Source organism: Puma concolor, chromosome C2 (assembly GCF_028749965.1).
Source record: "Puma concolor isolate L17-30 chromosome C2, mPumCon1.1.hap2, whole genome shotgun sequence".
In the NCBI taxonomy this organism is placed as follows: Eukaryota; Metazoa; Chordata; class Mammalia; order Carnivora; family Felidae; genus Puma; species Puma concolor.
Window position 1 is genome coordinate 72,283,092 of NC_141675.1, and position 15,773 is coordinate 72,298,864.

Consider the following 15,773-nt stretch of genomic DNA (forward strand, 5'->3'; position numbering starts at 1 on the left):
TGTATTCTGTGTGGGGTAGGTTGTTTACATTCCCAAAACATTGCTTTGGACCTCTTTTTGGGTTGGTGACTTGGTGGAGACATTTGACTTGGTGGTAATGGAGACAATTTAACGGTTTAGGTAATTGTTATTTAGGAGCAAAATGGAGAGCCAAAACCGACAGGAAAACCAAGTAAAACCAACAAACTCCGTTTTCTGGTTCTGCTGTAAGTGGAAGGAGAGCTGAGCCAAACTTATCTAAGCAAAAAGGGAAGTATTGTATCATAAAACCTGGATAGTCCCAGGGAGACCATGCCCTTGATTCTGGGACTGAACCCCCCCCCCCTTTTTTTTAAGTTTGTTTTAGAGAGAGAGACGGAATGTGCTAGTGTGAGGGGGAGAGGGGGCAGAGGGAAAGAGAGAGAATCTTAAGCAGGCTCCATGCTCCACTAGGAGCCTAGCACGGGACTCGATCCCACAATCCTGGGATCATGACCTAAGCTGAAATCACAAGTCCAGATGCTTAACTGACTGAGCCACCCAGGCGCCCCTGGGACTGAAACCCTTTTATCTGTTTGTTCCCCTTGGCTCTGCTTCCTCTGGGTTGGTGCCACTCTCAGACAGCGTCTCCCTAATGGCCCTGAGGTGACTTCCAGTGCCTCCTACAATGTATGTCTCCAGGTTAAAATCCAGCGGAGTACTGTCCTGGAGTCCTTAACGAAGGTCCTGAGAATCTGAGTCATGTGCTGCCCAGCCTTCCCCTGATCACTGGACCCACTCATGGGACCTGAGGGTGGAGACCTTCCTTCCTAGCTTGTGATCTGAGAAGGGAAGGGAGTAGTCCTGGACCAGGAATATCAGCATCTTCTGTGAACTGGTTAGAAATGAATATTCTTGGGCCCCACTCTAGACCTATCTGATTAGGACCTCAGAGGTGGTCCAGCAATTTAGGAGTCAGCAAGCCCTCTAGGTGGTTCTAATTCAGCCAAACTTTGGGAACCACCACCCTACAAGCCAGATTAGGTTACCATTGCCTTAAGAAGGAGGACAGTGGCTGCTGGGACATCACTATACCATGTTAATGTGGAAAATAAAGGCAAGATAGGTGTTTGAATTAGGAAAAAAGTGACTATATAAGGACAGGGATTACTGAAGCACTTGTACTGGGGCACCTGGGTGGCTCAGTCGGTTAAGTGTCCGACTCTGGCTCAGGTCGTGATCTTGTGGTTCGTGAGTTGGAGCCCTGCGTCAGGCTCTGTGGCAACAGCTCAGAGCCTGGGAGCCTGCTTCAGATTCTATGTCTCCCTCCCTCTCTCCCCCTCCCTCACTAGAACTCTGTCTCTGTCTCTCTCTCTCTCAAAAATAAACATTTAGAAAAATTAAGAAAAAAGAAGGGTTAATGCTAACAACACTGGGTGAAATAGCGTGTCACTTATTGAATGCCTGCTAAGGCACCCGCTACTTCCTCCACAGCTTTCCTTCACTCCTTACGGCTGGGTGTTCAGATGAGGAAGTGGGGACCTGACAAGTTAGGTGACTTGGTGGTGGGAGAACCAGCTTGGAATTCAGGTCTGTCTGATTTTGAAACCTGTGTACCTCCTCCTTCATCTTACTGGAGATTTTCTAAATTGGAAGGGAAGGAGGAGTCTGTTTTTCAAAAGGCTCTATTTATCATCATATTCTGCACATTGTAGGGCTATCACCTAACTTTCTGTTGAGTTTTTAAATATTATAAAAAGTGCAAAAATCAGGCCTTTCAGTCTGACCTATCTGGGCTTTTGCCATTTGCAAAATTATTTCTGTTTCTGTGTTGTGCTTAACGAGCATTTAATCTTTCTTTCTTTCGTTCTTTCTTTCTTTCTTTCTTTCTTTTTAAGAACTCACTGATTGCCAATGTAATTAAAATGTGATTAGGCTGTGATTACTCAAAATCTGCTCTGGCTCCTTCAGCCGCATCGCTGTAATGGCACAGACAGCTTCTACTGCAGCTGAGATTTTCCAGCAAGGGGAGCAGAGACACATTTATATAATGGTGGGTCTCCCAAAGTGTCAGGCTCCCTGAGGGATGCAACGGGAATAGGATCCACAGAGCAGGAGGTACAACCACGCAGCGGAGCTAAACACAAGTGGTCTCTGGAAAGCAACACACACTTAATGCAGCTGGGCTCCTGAGCCCATGCATTTCAGTATCTGCTTGTAATTCCTATAGGCCTTTTTTTTTTTTTTTTTTTTAATGGCATTATTGGAAGTTAAGAGGAAGCCAGTCTGAAATAAGCTAATTTATACTAAAGTATGAATGACTGAGAACTATTAAGCTTTGGAAGGGATTGGTTGATATTTAGAGTTTTAGGCAGTATAAGAAAGAGAAGTCAAGAGGTTTTGGTAATTTTGAGCTGGCTGAGGTTGGGGAGCCCATTTGTAGGCTCTTTAAGACTCTGTCTTTGTTGTCAGCTGCCTTAAGCTGTTCTTGATTTACCCAAATGCTCCTTTTGCTTTTTTTGGGAATTCTGAAGTTTTCTCAAAGCTCCAAATCCAAATCTACCCTGTTCTCTCCCCCCCCACCTCCCACTGTGTTCTTTTCTCAGAGCAGTGATGAGGGAAATCAAGCTGTTCTGGGTAGAAATTGTTTGCAGATATAAGGTATTTGTGAGTCAAATGTTAATAAATTGGGAATGATATCCCCCCCCCCCCCCCCCCACCGTTGTACAGAAGGAGTTAGAGGTGGGTAATGGATCCAGTTATTCCAGTTAGGAAGATTCAGTTGGAAGACTCAGTTTGGGTTTCTTACCAAAAAGCTGTGGAGCCCCTGGGGTCTCGCTGGTCCTTTTAAGGAGTCTGTTGGTGTTTGTGTACTCTGTGCACGCTCTGTAGACTAACTAATGTGTCACACCCTTACAAGATAGTACTGCTTTTCAAATATACAGCATATAGATGCTGTAATGGCTTAACAAATATAAATTCATTGAACTGCACTCCTGAATCTAGAGTTGCTTTAGGTCATTACAAGTTGTCGAACTATAATTTTCAAAAAGGTAAAATCATGATTTTCAGGTACATATAAACTGAGCACGTATCACAGATTTTCTTTGACTCCTTAATTACTGAGGGGACCAGTTAGTTTTTATTACTGGTTCAAAAAATCGGAGAAGCCAGGATGTTGAAAGATAATTTGACTGCTGAGTTAAATATAAAATTAGTGTCTCAGGGTCATAAATCCTTGAGGGTATACATTCCACTGGACAGAAATTTTTTGTATTTTTACCAAACAAAAATCTACAAGTTAACGAGTAACTTTACTAAGTCTGGGACCTTTAGTCAGTAGTAAGCAGTGAGATGAACTTTCATTCCCCTAGACTGAGGCCAGCAAGCCTTTCCTCTAAAGGGCCGGAGAGTAAATGTTTCAGGCTTTGTGGGCCATAATTATGTCATCTGGTATTTTTGTCCCTCTCCTCCTTCCTTTCTCCTTGGCAGTACAGAAGTAGTCTGAGGGCTGGATTTGGCTTATGAGCCATCATAGTATGCCAGTCCCTACCCTAGACAACCCTTGGGTGGCCATTCCTCCATATGACATGAAAGGGCAGGCTGCCTGGCTCCTCTGTTTTCCACGTGCCACCCTTGTTTTCTGACAGTCCTTTCTCAAAGAATAAAATCAGGGCACAGTCACTGTTTTGTTGTTTAGGGCGGTGGTGGTAAAATTTTGATATTAAAAAATTCTTCATATTAGCAAGGTTGGACACATTTTTCTAACGTTCAAAAAAGGACAAGTTTTGTTGGGAGAGGGAAGTGAGGGGGAAAGATGTGAGTTGGAGACACTGTTTAATTCTGGCTTTCTAGAGGGACATAGTGGTTTAGGCAATTTTGTCCAGCTCTTCCGGGTACTTCCAGAGTTTCTCTGTTGCAAGTCAGCATTTAAAAAATGATTTGCCTTGCCTCAAACTGCTTTTTCTATCTCCGTGAAGAGGGGTCTGCACATTTTTTGGGAGTGTGTGCACTGATGCTGTTTTTTTAGAGGGAGGCCTCTGGGAACTTGGAGAAGAATCAACAGTAGCTGCCCTGTTGGGTTTATTCGCCTTCACTTTCTCTTTTGGAAGCAAATATCAATTGAGATTTCTTACCTGTTGAGTTTTTGCAAATGCATTGGGAGAGATGCTCTCTTTTGCTGGTGGTTCCAGCAGGAGGTCTTGAATAATGCATGGGGTGGTTGCTTATATTGATAAACATTGTTAATTTTAATTATAGGACTAAGATTTATGCTAATCCTTTTTTTTCTTTAATTCATTTTTATGATTCTGAGTATACATTGAATTGTTTTTAACCAAAGAGAGGAGAAATGCCTTTGGGGGCTTGGGAATGTATGGATGCATCCCTTTCTCTGTCTTGTTTTGTCAACTCATTGGCTGTGTTGGGGTCTAAGCAATGTTTCATTGTATGACCCGTGCTTAATGTGAGCAATGTTCATTAGATACTCTGTTCAATTATTTACGTCATTGTTTTGGGGATCAGTTCCATGGGAGGGGGGAAGTCTTGGTTAGGGTATCATGTCCTGTCTTTATTTCATGAAGACTCTAAGAGAGCAGCTTCATTTTGGGAGACCAGTACTGTATCTCAGACTGAAGTATTGGAATTTGATATAGAATTATTCCAAAGAGTTAAAAAAAATTTTTTTTAATGTTTATTCATTTTTGAGAGAGAGAGAGAGAAAGAGAGTTAATGGGGGGGGATGGTGCAGAGGGAGAGGGAGACACAGAAACTGAAGCAGGCCGCAGGCTCCAGGCTCCGAGCTGTTAGCACAGAGGCAGATGTGGGGCTTGAACCCGAGAACCACTGAGATCATGACCTGAGCTGAAGTTGGATGCTTAACCAACTGAGCCACCCAGGCACCCCATTCCAAAGAGTTTTAAAAACCAACCAGGGTCTAGAAACATGAACCGGTCTCTGCCCACACTCTCCCTTGCTTACTGTAGGGTAGGTTCTTAGTGTTGGGGGGGGCAAAGGGGAGGGAAGACCAAAAAGGGTGCTTGGGTCACTATTTCAAAAACTAAGTGCCAGGCAAAATGATTGCCACTCATAATTGGTTTTGCCTGGTTTCAGGTTTTAAACTTGGATTTTATTTATTGATTGATTGATTTAGTCATCAGTTGATATGACAGCTAACAACAAAAATTTAGTTAATGATGGGAAAGGCAATCCCCTCTGAGTGATATCTTTGTTAATAATTATTTTTTTTAAAAATTTATTTTGAGAGAGAGAGAGGGGAGGGAGGGAGGGAAGGGCAGAGAGAGAGGTAAAGAATAAATCTCAAGCAGGCTCCACACTGTCAGCTTGCAGCCCGACGTGGGCCCCGAAGTCACAAACTGTAAGATTGTGACTTGAGCTGAAATCAAGAGTCAGATGCTTGACTGAGCCTCCCAGGAACCCCCTTTTTTAATAATTATTTTACTAATTTATATTTTGGTAGGTGGTTTATAAAATATATACAATATAAGATGATATAAAAACAAGTGAAGAAATGGAGTGAACGGAGTTGTTCTCTAATTCATACATTTATTTATATGTTCAGCAAATACCTATGAAGCGTCTATTGCATGCTAAGCCACCATTCTCTGTGTCAGGAATATTTCAGTAAACATAACAGACCGACTTCTTATCCTTACGGAGATATATTCTAATCTGAGATAAAAGGAGATAGACAATAAATAAACACACAAGTAAGTATGTAATGTGACAAGAGTTGCTTCATGCTGTGTGGACAATAATAAAGCAAGGTTGCGGGTGAGCTTAGGAGTGAGGGTGGGGGTGGAAGTTGCTCTTTTACAAGGTGGTTCAGGAAGTCCTCTCCGAGGTGATAATTTCATCCATGGTCTCAATGAAGTAAGGGGTGAAGTAAGTAAATGACATCTGAAAGAATAGTTTCAGAGAGGGAACAATAAGTGTAGAGGCTTGAAGGCCAGAACATGCTGGGTGTTTGAGGAGTAGCCAGGAGGTTAGAGTAGCTGGGATGGAGTGAGGGGGAGAAGGGGAGTAGCCAGGGTGGAGTGAGGGAGAGGGGGGAGTAGCCATGGTGGAGTAAGGGGGATGGTGTGTAGCAGGGGTGGAGTGAGGGGGAGAAGGGGAATAGCTCGGATGGAGTGAGGGGGAGCAAGGGAATAGTTGGGGTGGAGTGAGGGGGAGGGGGGAAGTAGCTGAGGTGATGTGAGGGGGATAGGGGGAGTAGCCAGGGTGGAGTGAGGGGGAGAGGGGCAGGAGATTGGCCTCACAGGTCATTGTGAGAGGAAGAGTTTACTGTGAGATACAGGATGCCACTGGGAAGGTTTTGAATAGTAGTAATCACAGTTTGACTTCCATTTAAAGACCACTGTGACAGCCATACTGAGAATAGTCAGTATAGGGCAAGGGAGGAAGCAAAGAGCCCAGATAGGGGGCTGTTGTAAAAATTCAGACAAGTGATGACAGTAACTAGGATCAGGCATTACTAGTGGAGGTGGTAAAAAGTGGCTGGATGCTGGATATATTTTGAAGGAAATGCTGACAGGATTTGCTGATGCATTGGATGTGTGTAAAGAGCCTGAGGAGACATGAAACTGATATAACATTGTGTGTCAACTATACTAAAAAAAATTTACCGAAAATAAAAATAAAAATGGGTGTCAAAGAGAAGTCAAAATTTTGTCCTGAATGGAAGAATGGAATCACCATTAACTGAGATGGATAAGGCCGAAGAGAGAATGCTCAACAAACTGGAAACGAAAGGAGCTTTCTCAACCCGACAAAGAGCATCTACAAAAACCCCATAGCTCATATCATGCGTAATGGTGAAAGACTAAATATTTTTCCTCTAAGGTCAGGAACAAGACAGGGATGTCCACTCTTGCCATTTCTATTTAGCATTGTAATAGAATATTCTAGCTAAGGCAATTAGGCAAGAAAAAGAAATAAAAGGCATCCAAGTTAGCAAAGAAGAAGTATAACTTCTATTTGCAGATGATATAATTTTGTATATAGAAAATCCAAAGGAATTCACTAAAAACTTTTAGGACTAATAAATGGATTTAACAAGATTATAAGAAACAAGATCAGCATACAAAATTCAATTGTATTTCTGGGCATTAGCAATGAACATTCCAGAAATTAAGAAAATAATTCCATTTAACTCCATGCAATGGGATGAGATCACCCAAAGAGAGAGAGTGTGTGTAGAATGGAGAAAAGAAAGGTCTGAGGTCTAAGTTCCAGGTCATCAGTCTTTGAAGGTCAGGGAGACCAGGAGGAGCCCACGAAGCAGCTGAACAACCGAGAGACAGTTGTGTCCTGGGGAAAAATATTTGAGGAAGGAGCAGGTGATCAGCAGTGCGTGATGTGAAGTGAAGGGGGAGTAAGGTTGGGACTTGTGGGAAAGTAAGTGGATGAGCCTGAGTGAACAGCAAAGGAGAGAAGGAATTAGAGAGGGAGGGTCAAGGGAAAGAGTGTGTCCAGAAACAATACTTTGGAAAATGCAATACAAATTAAGCACTAGAAAAATGAACAGGTAAGCTCATTTTCTTTCCTTATTAGATTCAACAGACATGAATACTGTTCTGAAATTATTATGAAAGTTTGTAAACACTCCGTCGTGGCCTGTAACAGTTTGCAGAGTGGACGGGTACCAGTCCATGGAGCCCACTTGGTGTTTTTAGATTGAGGCCTGGCCCGGGGAGCATGAAATGAAATTCATTCAGAATGGGGATGTCCAGAATACTTTGCTAGATGGGAGGAGGTACTTATTAGAGAATAAACATCGGTCTTACACTAAGGCTCTATATTTTCTTCTTCAGAAAGCATGAAGTCTGAATTTTGGTCCCGTATCGTTGTGAGCAAGTCAGAATCCACAAGAAGCCTACTGTGAAGCATTATCCTTTTCTATAAATGACAACAGCTCTCTGCTGTCTTCCTCATAATCCTGACATTTGTATAGTATTTTAGTCTGAATTGCTCACTTACGCCTTATACAACCTTGTGAAGTGGGTGGATTTTTTAATCACTGTGAAGAAACGAGCTCAGAAAGAGGAAACCACTTTCTGCTCTCATGCTGCTTAGAAGTGAGAGAGCCAGGACTTCCCTGTTAGACCCATGAGCTTGCCACCAGACGTGGCTATGGGATTTTAAAGCCCCTTCCAGATAGGAATCTAATGTCAGCTGTGCTTTGATAGTTTATGTCCTGTGTTGTGATGAATTTGCAGGTCAAATTTGATGTCACTTTGGGTGTGTGTGTGGGTGGGTGTGTGTGTGTGTTCTCAGCATAGCAAGGTAAACAGTCTTTGTCTTTCAATCTAAACAGTTGCTGGGGTTCACTGTTGTTGGCTTTAATTTTTTAAAAAAAAAATTTTTTTTTCAACGTTTATTTATTTTTGGGACAGAGAGAGACAGAGCGTGAACAGGGGAGGGGCAGAGAGAGAGGGAGACACAGAATCGGAAACAGGCTCCAGGCTCTGAGCCATCAGCCTAGAGCCTGACGCGGGGCTCGAACTCACGGACTGTGAGATCGTGACCTGGCTGAAGTCGGACGCTTAACCCACTGCGCCACCCAGGCGCCCCAGCTTTAATTTTTTTTAAGTTCATTTATTTATGAGAGATAGAGAGTGGGGAAGGGGCAGAGAGAGAGGGAGACACAGAATCTGAAGCAGGCTCCTCCAGGCTCTGAGCTGTCAGCACAGAGCCCGGTGCAGGGCTCAAACTCACAAACTGTGAGATCATGACCTGAGTCGAAGTCGGATGCTTAACCAACTGAGCCCCATAGGCGCCCCCACTGTTCTTGGCTTTAAATTCTAATCAGAAGTGGCTTTGGTTTCTGGTAATGCTGCCTTGTAACAGAGGTGTTTCTTCTTTCATAGTGTATGAATTATTTGCGTTCATCAGTCACATGGGAACATCTACAATGAGTGGCCATTATGTTTGCCATATTAAAAAGGAAGGAAGGTAAGTCTTTTTTAGAAGGTAAATGATATCCATGTTTTATTAAGCACCTACTGTATGCCAGGGACTCTACTTGGTGTATATTATTGTTATATTATTTCATTTGGCTCTCAACAATGGTTTTATAGGGATATACTCTTAAAGCCATTTTACACATCAAGACACAGGAGGCTCAGAGAAGTTGAATAGCTTGAACTTAGCCTGTAAGTAGCTGGTATTCAAAGCCTCTCTCAACCATTATACCAAAGTGACTTCCCAAAATAAAGATACATCCTTCAGCCGAATGTGTAGATATTTGGGACCTCCATAGGATTGCCAGTTTTAGCCAACAAAATGAGAAAACTGGATGCCCTGGAAATTTGAATTTCAGATAAACAACGAATAACTTTTTAGTATAAACATGTCTTCAGTATTACGTGGGATGTATTTACACTAAAAAATTGTTTGTTGCTTGCCTGCCATTTAAATCTAACTGGGTATCCTGTGTTTTATCTGGTGTCCCTAAACATCCACTGTTTTGCCTTATTGTGGCCTTACAGTGGGCTTCTTGGCTTCTTAAGTAGAATTGCTATGTGTGTGGTGAGCCGGGAATAAGACATCTATGGCATGTGAGGTTGCTGCTCTCTTCAGAACCTTCTCCTTGGGCTGGATCCCCACATACCCCACTGGTTTGTCTTCCTTGAGCTTTCCTCTGAGCAGCCTGTGTGTCGGCCTCCTGCTTGAGGCAATGCTCAGCCCCTGGGATGCTGGAGAAATGGAGTCTTGCCCTGTCCTGGTGGGATGTTGATCTTATACAACAAGATGCACTGCAGGGGAGACACGTCCCCCCCACCCCTGCGACTTGGTTGTGCCCCTTTTTGGTATGTCTTTTAGTGCTGTCATCTTAACTTGATTAATGAAACAGTTGTGCACAGACACTTGATTTATAGTGAGAATTTTTTTTTTATTACTAAGCAAAATATTCTTCCTAAGAAAATGAGCTTAATTATAATTTAAGAAGCCATACAGTTTATGGCAGGGAATTTGTAAAGTGCAAAAACAAGCAAAGAATATGTCATTGGAAAGCCTAAAGATAATCATTGTTTATATTTTGATAACGCTTCTCTTTGTTTTATTATTTTCATTGGGAGAGGGTATATGTCTATGTACATATGCTATATATAAATGTACGTATGTATTTACAACTTTTCTAAAAGAGTAAGGTATGCACACAGCACATACAATTTTTTAACCTTTTTCTCCACTTCATACTGTATTGAAATAATTTTCCCACTTTACCAAATATTCCTTGAAGACATTTTAATAGTTGTACAGTAGTTCACCACATGGCTCTTTACTTCTTATTTTTACCTAGTTTTATGTCTCAGGCTGAAGTAAGTGCTGTCGTACATAATTCTTTGACTTCATTTCTGAGGCCATCTATGGATTTCTACAAAAGGGGCTATGAGATCAAAGGGTTTAAAATGTTTGGAAACCCCTTTAATGACCACTTTTGAGCTCAAGAATAAAAAAAGTAGTAGTAAATTCCCACCAGTGTTCTGTTCCTTTTTATACAACAGGCTTGGGTTTGTCTTAAAACACCTTGACTATTATAAGGATGGAGCAGTAACTTTTTTTCCGCTAAGCTTCCTGGGACTGACTGAAATCATCGAATTCTTCTCTTTTGTTTTCAGATGGGTGATCTACAATGACCACAGGGTGTGTGCCTCAGAAAGGCCCCCTAAGGACCTGGGCTACATGTACTTTTACCACAGGGTACCACGCTGAGCCTCAGATGTGCCAGTTGGCCGGAAGAAGCCACACGCCTTTTTAATTTGCCAAAAAAAAAAAAAAAAAAAAAAAAAAAAAAGCAGAGGTTGGGACAGCCAGACATGAAATGAAGGAATACATGGGGGTATTTATAGTTTATTTAAAGAACATCATTTGACGCCTTCTGAAATAGAACTGGGAAGGAATTTCTATTAGTGATGATACACTACTGTAGATAGTTTTTCTTTTTATAAATGTTCAAGGAGAGGATGATTTAAAAAAAAAAGTATTTATACTGCTGGTGGGGGATCTGCCAGTGTCACACCAAAAATGGGAATGTGCCATCAGCCCTCTGTTATGCTTTGGGGGGCCCATGGTGTGGCCTCACCCCCAAATAAATGAGAAGCCCATTTTTGTTTCATATCAAAAATCAGTAATGGGATGGGCTTTATTTGTGACATAGTTTTTTCATTACACACAATTTCTGACCTGTCCATGTATAGAAGATAAGAGCATCTGCAATGAAAGGTATTTTTAATTTAATCGTATCAAAATTCATAATGTGATTGTGTGAATGTGTGAGGGTGAGACTGTTATCGTCAACCAGGAAATCTATGACGGGCTAGTTTTTAAAGGTTAAAGCAGTTGGTCTTAAGCATAGCTGAGAAAAGCAAGTAACTATTTTAAAGAAACTATAACTCAGGAACAGTTTTAAAAATTGGTTCCCCACTTAGATTTTCAGGAGTAAAAAGGGCTGAGTTGTCCCTTTAAAAAAGTGTTGTCAAGAATCCACCTGGGTTTGTGACATTTTGTGGGAGAATGCTGGATGCCCACAGCAGCACAACATTGTTCTTTGCCAAATAAAAGTAGATGAATTCTGGTTCTCAGCAGCCCTTCTCCCTAAGGCATAGTATGTATTTTTAGTTAAAATAGCTAATCTTACCATAACATGTAACAACTCCCTGGAATCACACTAAGTGCCCCAAATTTGTCTGTAATTTTCTTGTCCCTGAGCTCTTTGCCTGCCTCCATTTTTACATTTTTCTGGGGCTAGAGTCTCCTCTTGGCCCTTTCTGGGCTAATCACCTCCTGACTTGCCTTTGCTGCTTATTTGCTGTGACCAGCAGTGTGATCTTGGGCACCTTCAGGGCTTCAGATGCAAGGAAGCTTTATATGACATTGTGAAAAACCATCATTTCCATTTTGGTGTTTTAGTATTTTTGTTGCAACCTGGGATTAGATCAGGGTTTCAAATGTGATGAAAAAGTGCAACAAGAGTGGTTTATAATCTTCCTGCAGCTCTGTACTGAATTCTAGAGTCTTTGGAGTTCCTATTTCAGATTATCCAGTCAAATGAAGAAGGATCTACTGCAGTCTGCCTAACGTGCATTTGATTGGTAGAAAGGATCTGTCTAGAAACTGTAGGAAAATAAAGTAGAACCAGTTGGGTAAAATACCACATGGACAAGTGGATTACAACACGGTGAGTTGTGAGCAGTCAGGATTCTGGTTAAGATCGGGGCTCCTTTTACAGGAGATTAGCTATGCTGTATGTCTGAGGAGCACTGAGCCCGAGGCTGGGAGCCTGGAGACTTGGGTGCTGCCCCTAGCTGGGCAAGACCCTCATCCTCCCTGTGCCTCAGCTTTGACTTAATTTCTGAGCTGTGCTTTGAGGATAGATATGTGAGGTTTGATACGGTGACCCTTGAAAGAGTAGCAGGTGGTATGCCGTGTGGGTCCCAGTAGAGTGTGCTCCCTCCTTCTCTCGTCTGATGTTTTCTTCAATTTGGGAACAAATGCAATTGGCATGAGGAGGGCGCTCACAGTGCAGTAACTCTACTTGGTTGTGCCCACCAGTGCCGCCTTTTAGTGTTGTTTTGGAGATCCTAAAGCAGCCCCACTCTGTCACATGAGTCCCTGGCTCCTGTAGAAATTCCTACACAAAGCAGCCTTACAAAACCCAGTCTCCTTGGCTGAGTGTCCTAGAATACTGACTCCAAACACACATGAAAAATGACTCGTTTTCAATGCTCTTACAAAGTGAAGGCCTTCTTCGGGGGTCGGGGGATAACTGGGGGTTTGGATTGAAATGTGAACAAAGATAGCATGTGTATTTTGAACAAAATAAAAATTTTGTGATAAAACTTTGCAAAATGGTGTAAAATCAGTACAAGATTATAGGCTATCCATTACTTAATTTCTTCAAGTAGAAAAATAAACTTAGCCCTTTTGATGCCTAAACATATTGTAAGAGAATATTACTATGGCTGCCTTTTTTTCCTGCCTCACAAAACAAAGGGCTATTTCTACAAGGCAAAGTTTTGTATATGTGCTATTCTTTATTTCAGATTGAGAGTTGGGGAAAAACTGGAGCAAATAATGTGTTTCTTTCTTGCTTTTAAAAGTGTGTTTATATGTATACCTTAATATATACGAGGCAGATTTCCCTGGAATAAAAGTCTGGAACATACTCCTTAATTTTACCATGTATGTTGACGAGATTATTTGTGACTGAAAACTGGAATAATGTGTGGATTTTGTCAGATTATCAGCCTGTTAGGAGTCCTCTGTGTGAGGCGTGGTGGTGTAATTGTGAAATTCTCACCGTGTGTGGGTGTACGTATGAAAGAGTGCACCTTTTTTTTCCTGTAAATATCTTTTGATATCCATTTGTGTAAAATCCCAATGAATGTGTCTTTGGAAAATGTATCAAAGTTTTTATTTTGTCAATTGATCTGAATGCCCGTATAACTGATCAGAAATCCAGTTTTGGTTCAGATTGGGGGATTTTTTTTTTTTAAGGGAAAAAAGCATGCAGAAAGGACTACTGGAAGAATCATGTTTTAATGCCATTTACGTCAACATTGCTTCGGTATTTTGAATTGACACGGCTGTTTTCTTCCAACTATAAGAGAATGTGCCTGCTGTTCCCCCACGCTCACTTTGGGCTACAGGAAGCCCGGCACGAGTAGCTTGAGCCTGTGACTCCCAACATCATTCTTTCCCATGACCTGCAGTGTCCAGTGTGCGTACCCGGGTTCGTGGCCCGACGCCACTCCAGGTGCCGTGGGCCTTTTACCTCTCTGGGCCTTTTTCTTTACAATGAGTGCGGTAGGCTGGATCAGCTCAGAAGTCCCCTCCTGCCCTAACATTCGATTCTATTTTTATTTTCCTGTAGTTACTATGGGGGTTAGACACGTGGGATGAGGGAGCACACAGAGGTTAGATGTAACTTGTTGGTTTGTTATAGGTTGTACTCCCCAGTTTATAATCTGCATCATTTTAGTATCCCCACCCCAACTTCTCTTCCCACTTCCTTTGGTAATTATCCTCTTTCTCTCCCATTCTTGAAACTTTCCACTTCTTAGTCCACAAGATACCTTGTTCCCATCCCCTTCAAAAATGAAAAAGTCTGTTTAAAACACCTCCTGCAATGAAAAAGCTTGGCACCACTTTCAGCAAATAAATCTGTAACGTGTGTAGACGATTTTATTACTCTAATTCAGTGATAGCTATGATCCCCAAGTAAGTACTGAGAAAGTTGTCTGTCACAGAAAGGATGTCTCTTCCTCTTGTGAGCATCACTGTTGCTAAATTACACTATCTCTGTAGTCTGTTGGGGAGATGGCAGGTGCTGAGCAGGAGCAGGGGATGGGATTAGATGGAATGTGATTTCACCCTTTGCCTCGGTCAGAAATCCTAGGTTACAGAGCAAGATTTTGTACTCTTACGTTGGTGTATAAGATCACCTACCCAGTGCCATGAAGATTCCCTACACCGTAAATCATCTTGAAAGAGTTTGTATTAAAATGTGCTGGATCTGTGCTACTGGGTGCAGGGGTCAATAGCCACATGTAGCTAGTGACCTCTTGAAATTTGGCTTGTCCAAATCGAGATTGTGCTGTTCATGTAAAACACACACCAGATTTTGAAGGCTTGGTACCAAAAAGAAGGGAACGTAAAATATTTCATCAGTATTTTATATTGGTTACATGCTAACATGACAATATTTTAGGTAAATAAGCTGTTACTAAAATTTCACTTATTCCTTTTTTCTCTTTTTTTTAATATGGCTACCAAAATTAAAATTAGACATGTGGCTGGCATTGCACTTGGACAGGTGCTGCTCTAGGTTCTAGATGGTGTGGAGTCAGCAGTGAGATGCCACGTGTGGAAGGTAATTCTCCCAATAGACAGAAGCAACACACATATTTTCGCTGGAGTCAGCTCGGTGAGGCACAGAATGCCTTCCAGACAGCAGAAGACTTTCTATGTAAAAACCAGTATGTATAAGACTCCAATAAAAAAACCAAAACAAAACAAAACTAAAGCAAATGAGCCCCAAACCGCGTTCCTTCAGCTTTGCTTAGAAGCTAACTTTGCACTTATTTTTCAAGCATCTTCCATGTGCCAACGATGCTGGCTACATGAGGGTGCTGGGCGTATTTGCTCCACCTTAGGCAACATTCTCTTGTGGTTTCCCCTCCCCAGGTATTGTGTGGTCTGTTCAGAGCTGGGTGTGATGATGTATGGTGTAAATCTCGCCGCTCCTATCGGCCTGGGCAGAGGCTGAGCCTGCTGCCTGTGCCCACCTGCCCAGCAGGTTTGAGGTTGACTCCTGAAAGAGTTTGTATTTATTTTATTTTGCACTAGTCACAGCTGCTGTTAAAATATCTCAACTGTTTGGGGAGAGCATTGCCTGTGATGGAAAGAGAGATGGATGATTTATTGCTTCAGTTGTTTTAAAATTAAAAGCTATTCTCACAATCTGAGGTTCCTTTATGGCTCTTTTTTCTTTTACAAAATGCCAAGTAAACTGATTCTGCCCTTGGCGGGTTCTCATCCATCAACGGAACAGGTAACCCAAGACAGTGACTGATTTTATTTCTCTTTAGGGTTTCTTGGTGTGGGCACCAAGGCCGCATCATTCCCATCAGTAGTGGAACATCAGTAATGGTGCAAGATGTTTCTTCTGTAAAGGAGGGAGAGGCCGAGGCAGGGAAGTCTTTTAGTCTTTCTCGAATGGATGTCGGGTGCAATACTGGAGTCAGTGGAGACCCTGCTGTGGTTCTGGGCTCTCAGTTTGCTGGTAGCTT

At 42.1% G+C, this 15,773-nt stretch overlaps 1 protein-coding gene across 1 annotated transcript in view; it reads left to right on the forward strand.

Moving 5' to 3' along the window:
* Window positions 1-15,444, forward strand: part of USP13 (ubiquitin specific peptidase 13) — a 120,186-nt gene extending 104,742 nt beyond the window's left edge. Inside the window, exons 20-21 of the mRNA XM_025913585.2 lie at window positions 8,847-8,931; window positions 10,602-15,444. Coding sequence (XP_025769370.2) covers window positions 8,847-8,931; window positions 10,602-10,695 — 179 coding nt within the window. The 3' untranslated portion in view covers window positions 10,696-15,444. The remainder of the gene's footprint in view (window positions 1-8,846; window positions 8,932-10,601) is intronic.
* Window positions 15,445-15,773: the final 329 nt, after the last annotated feature.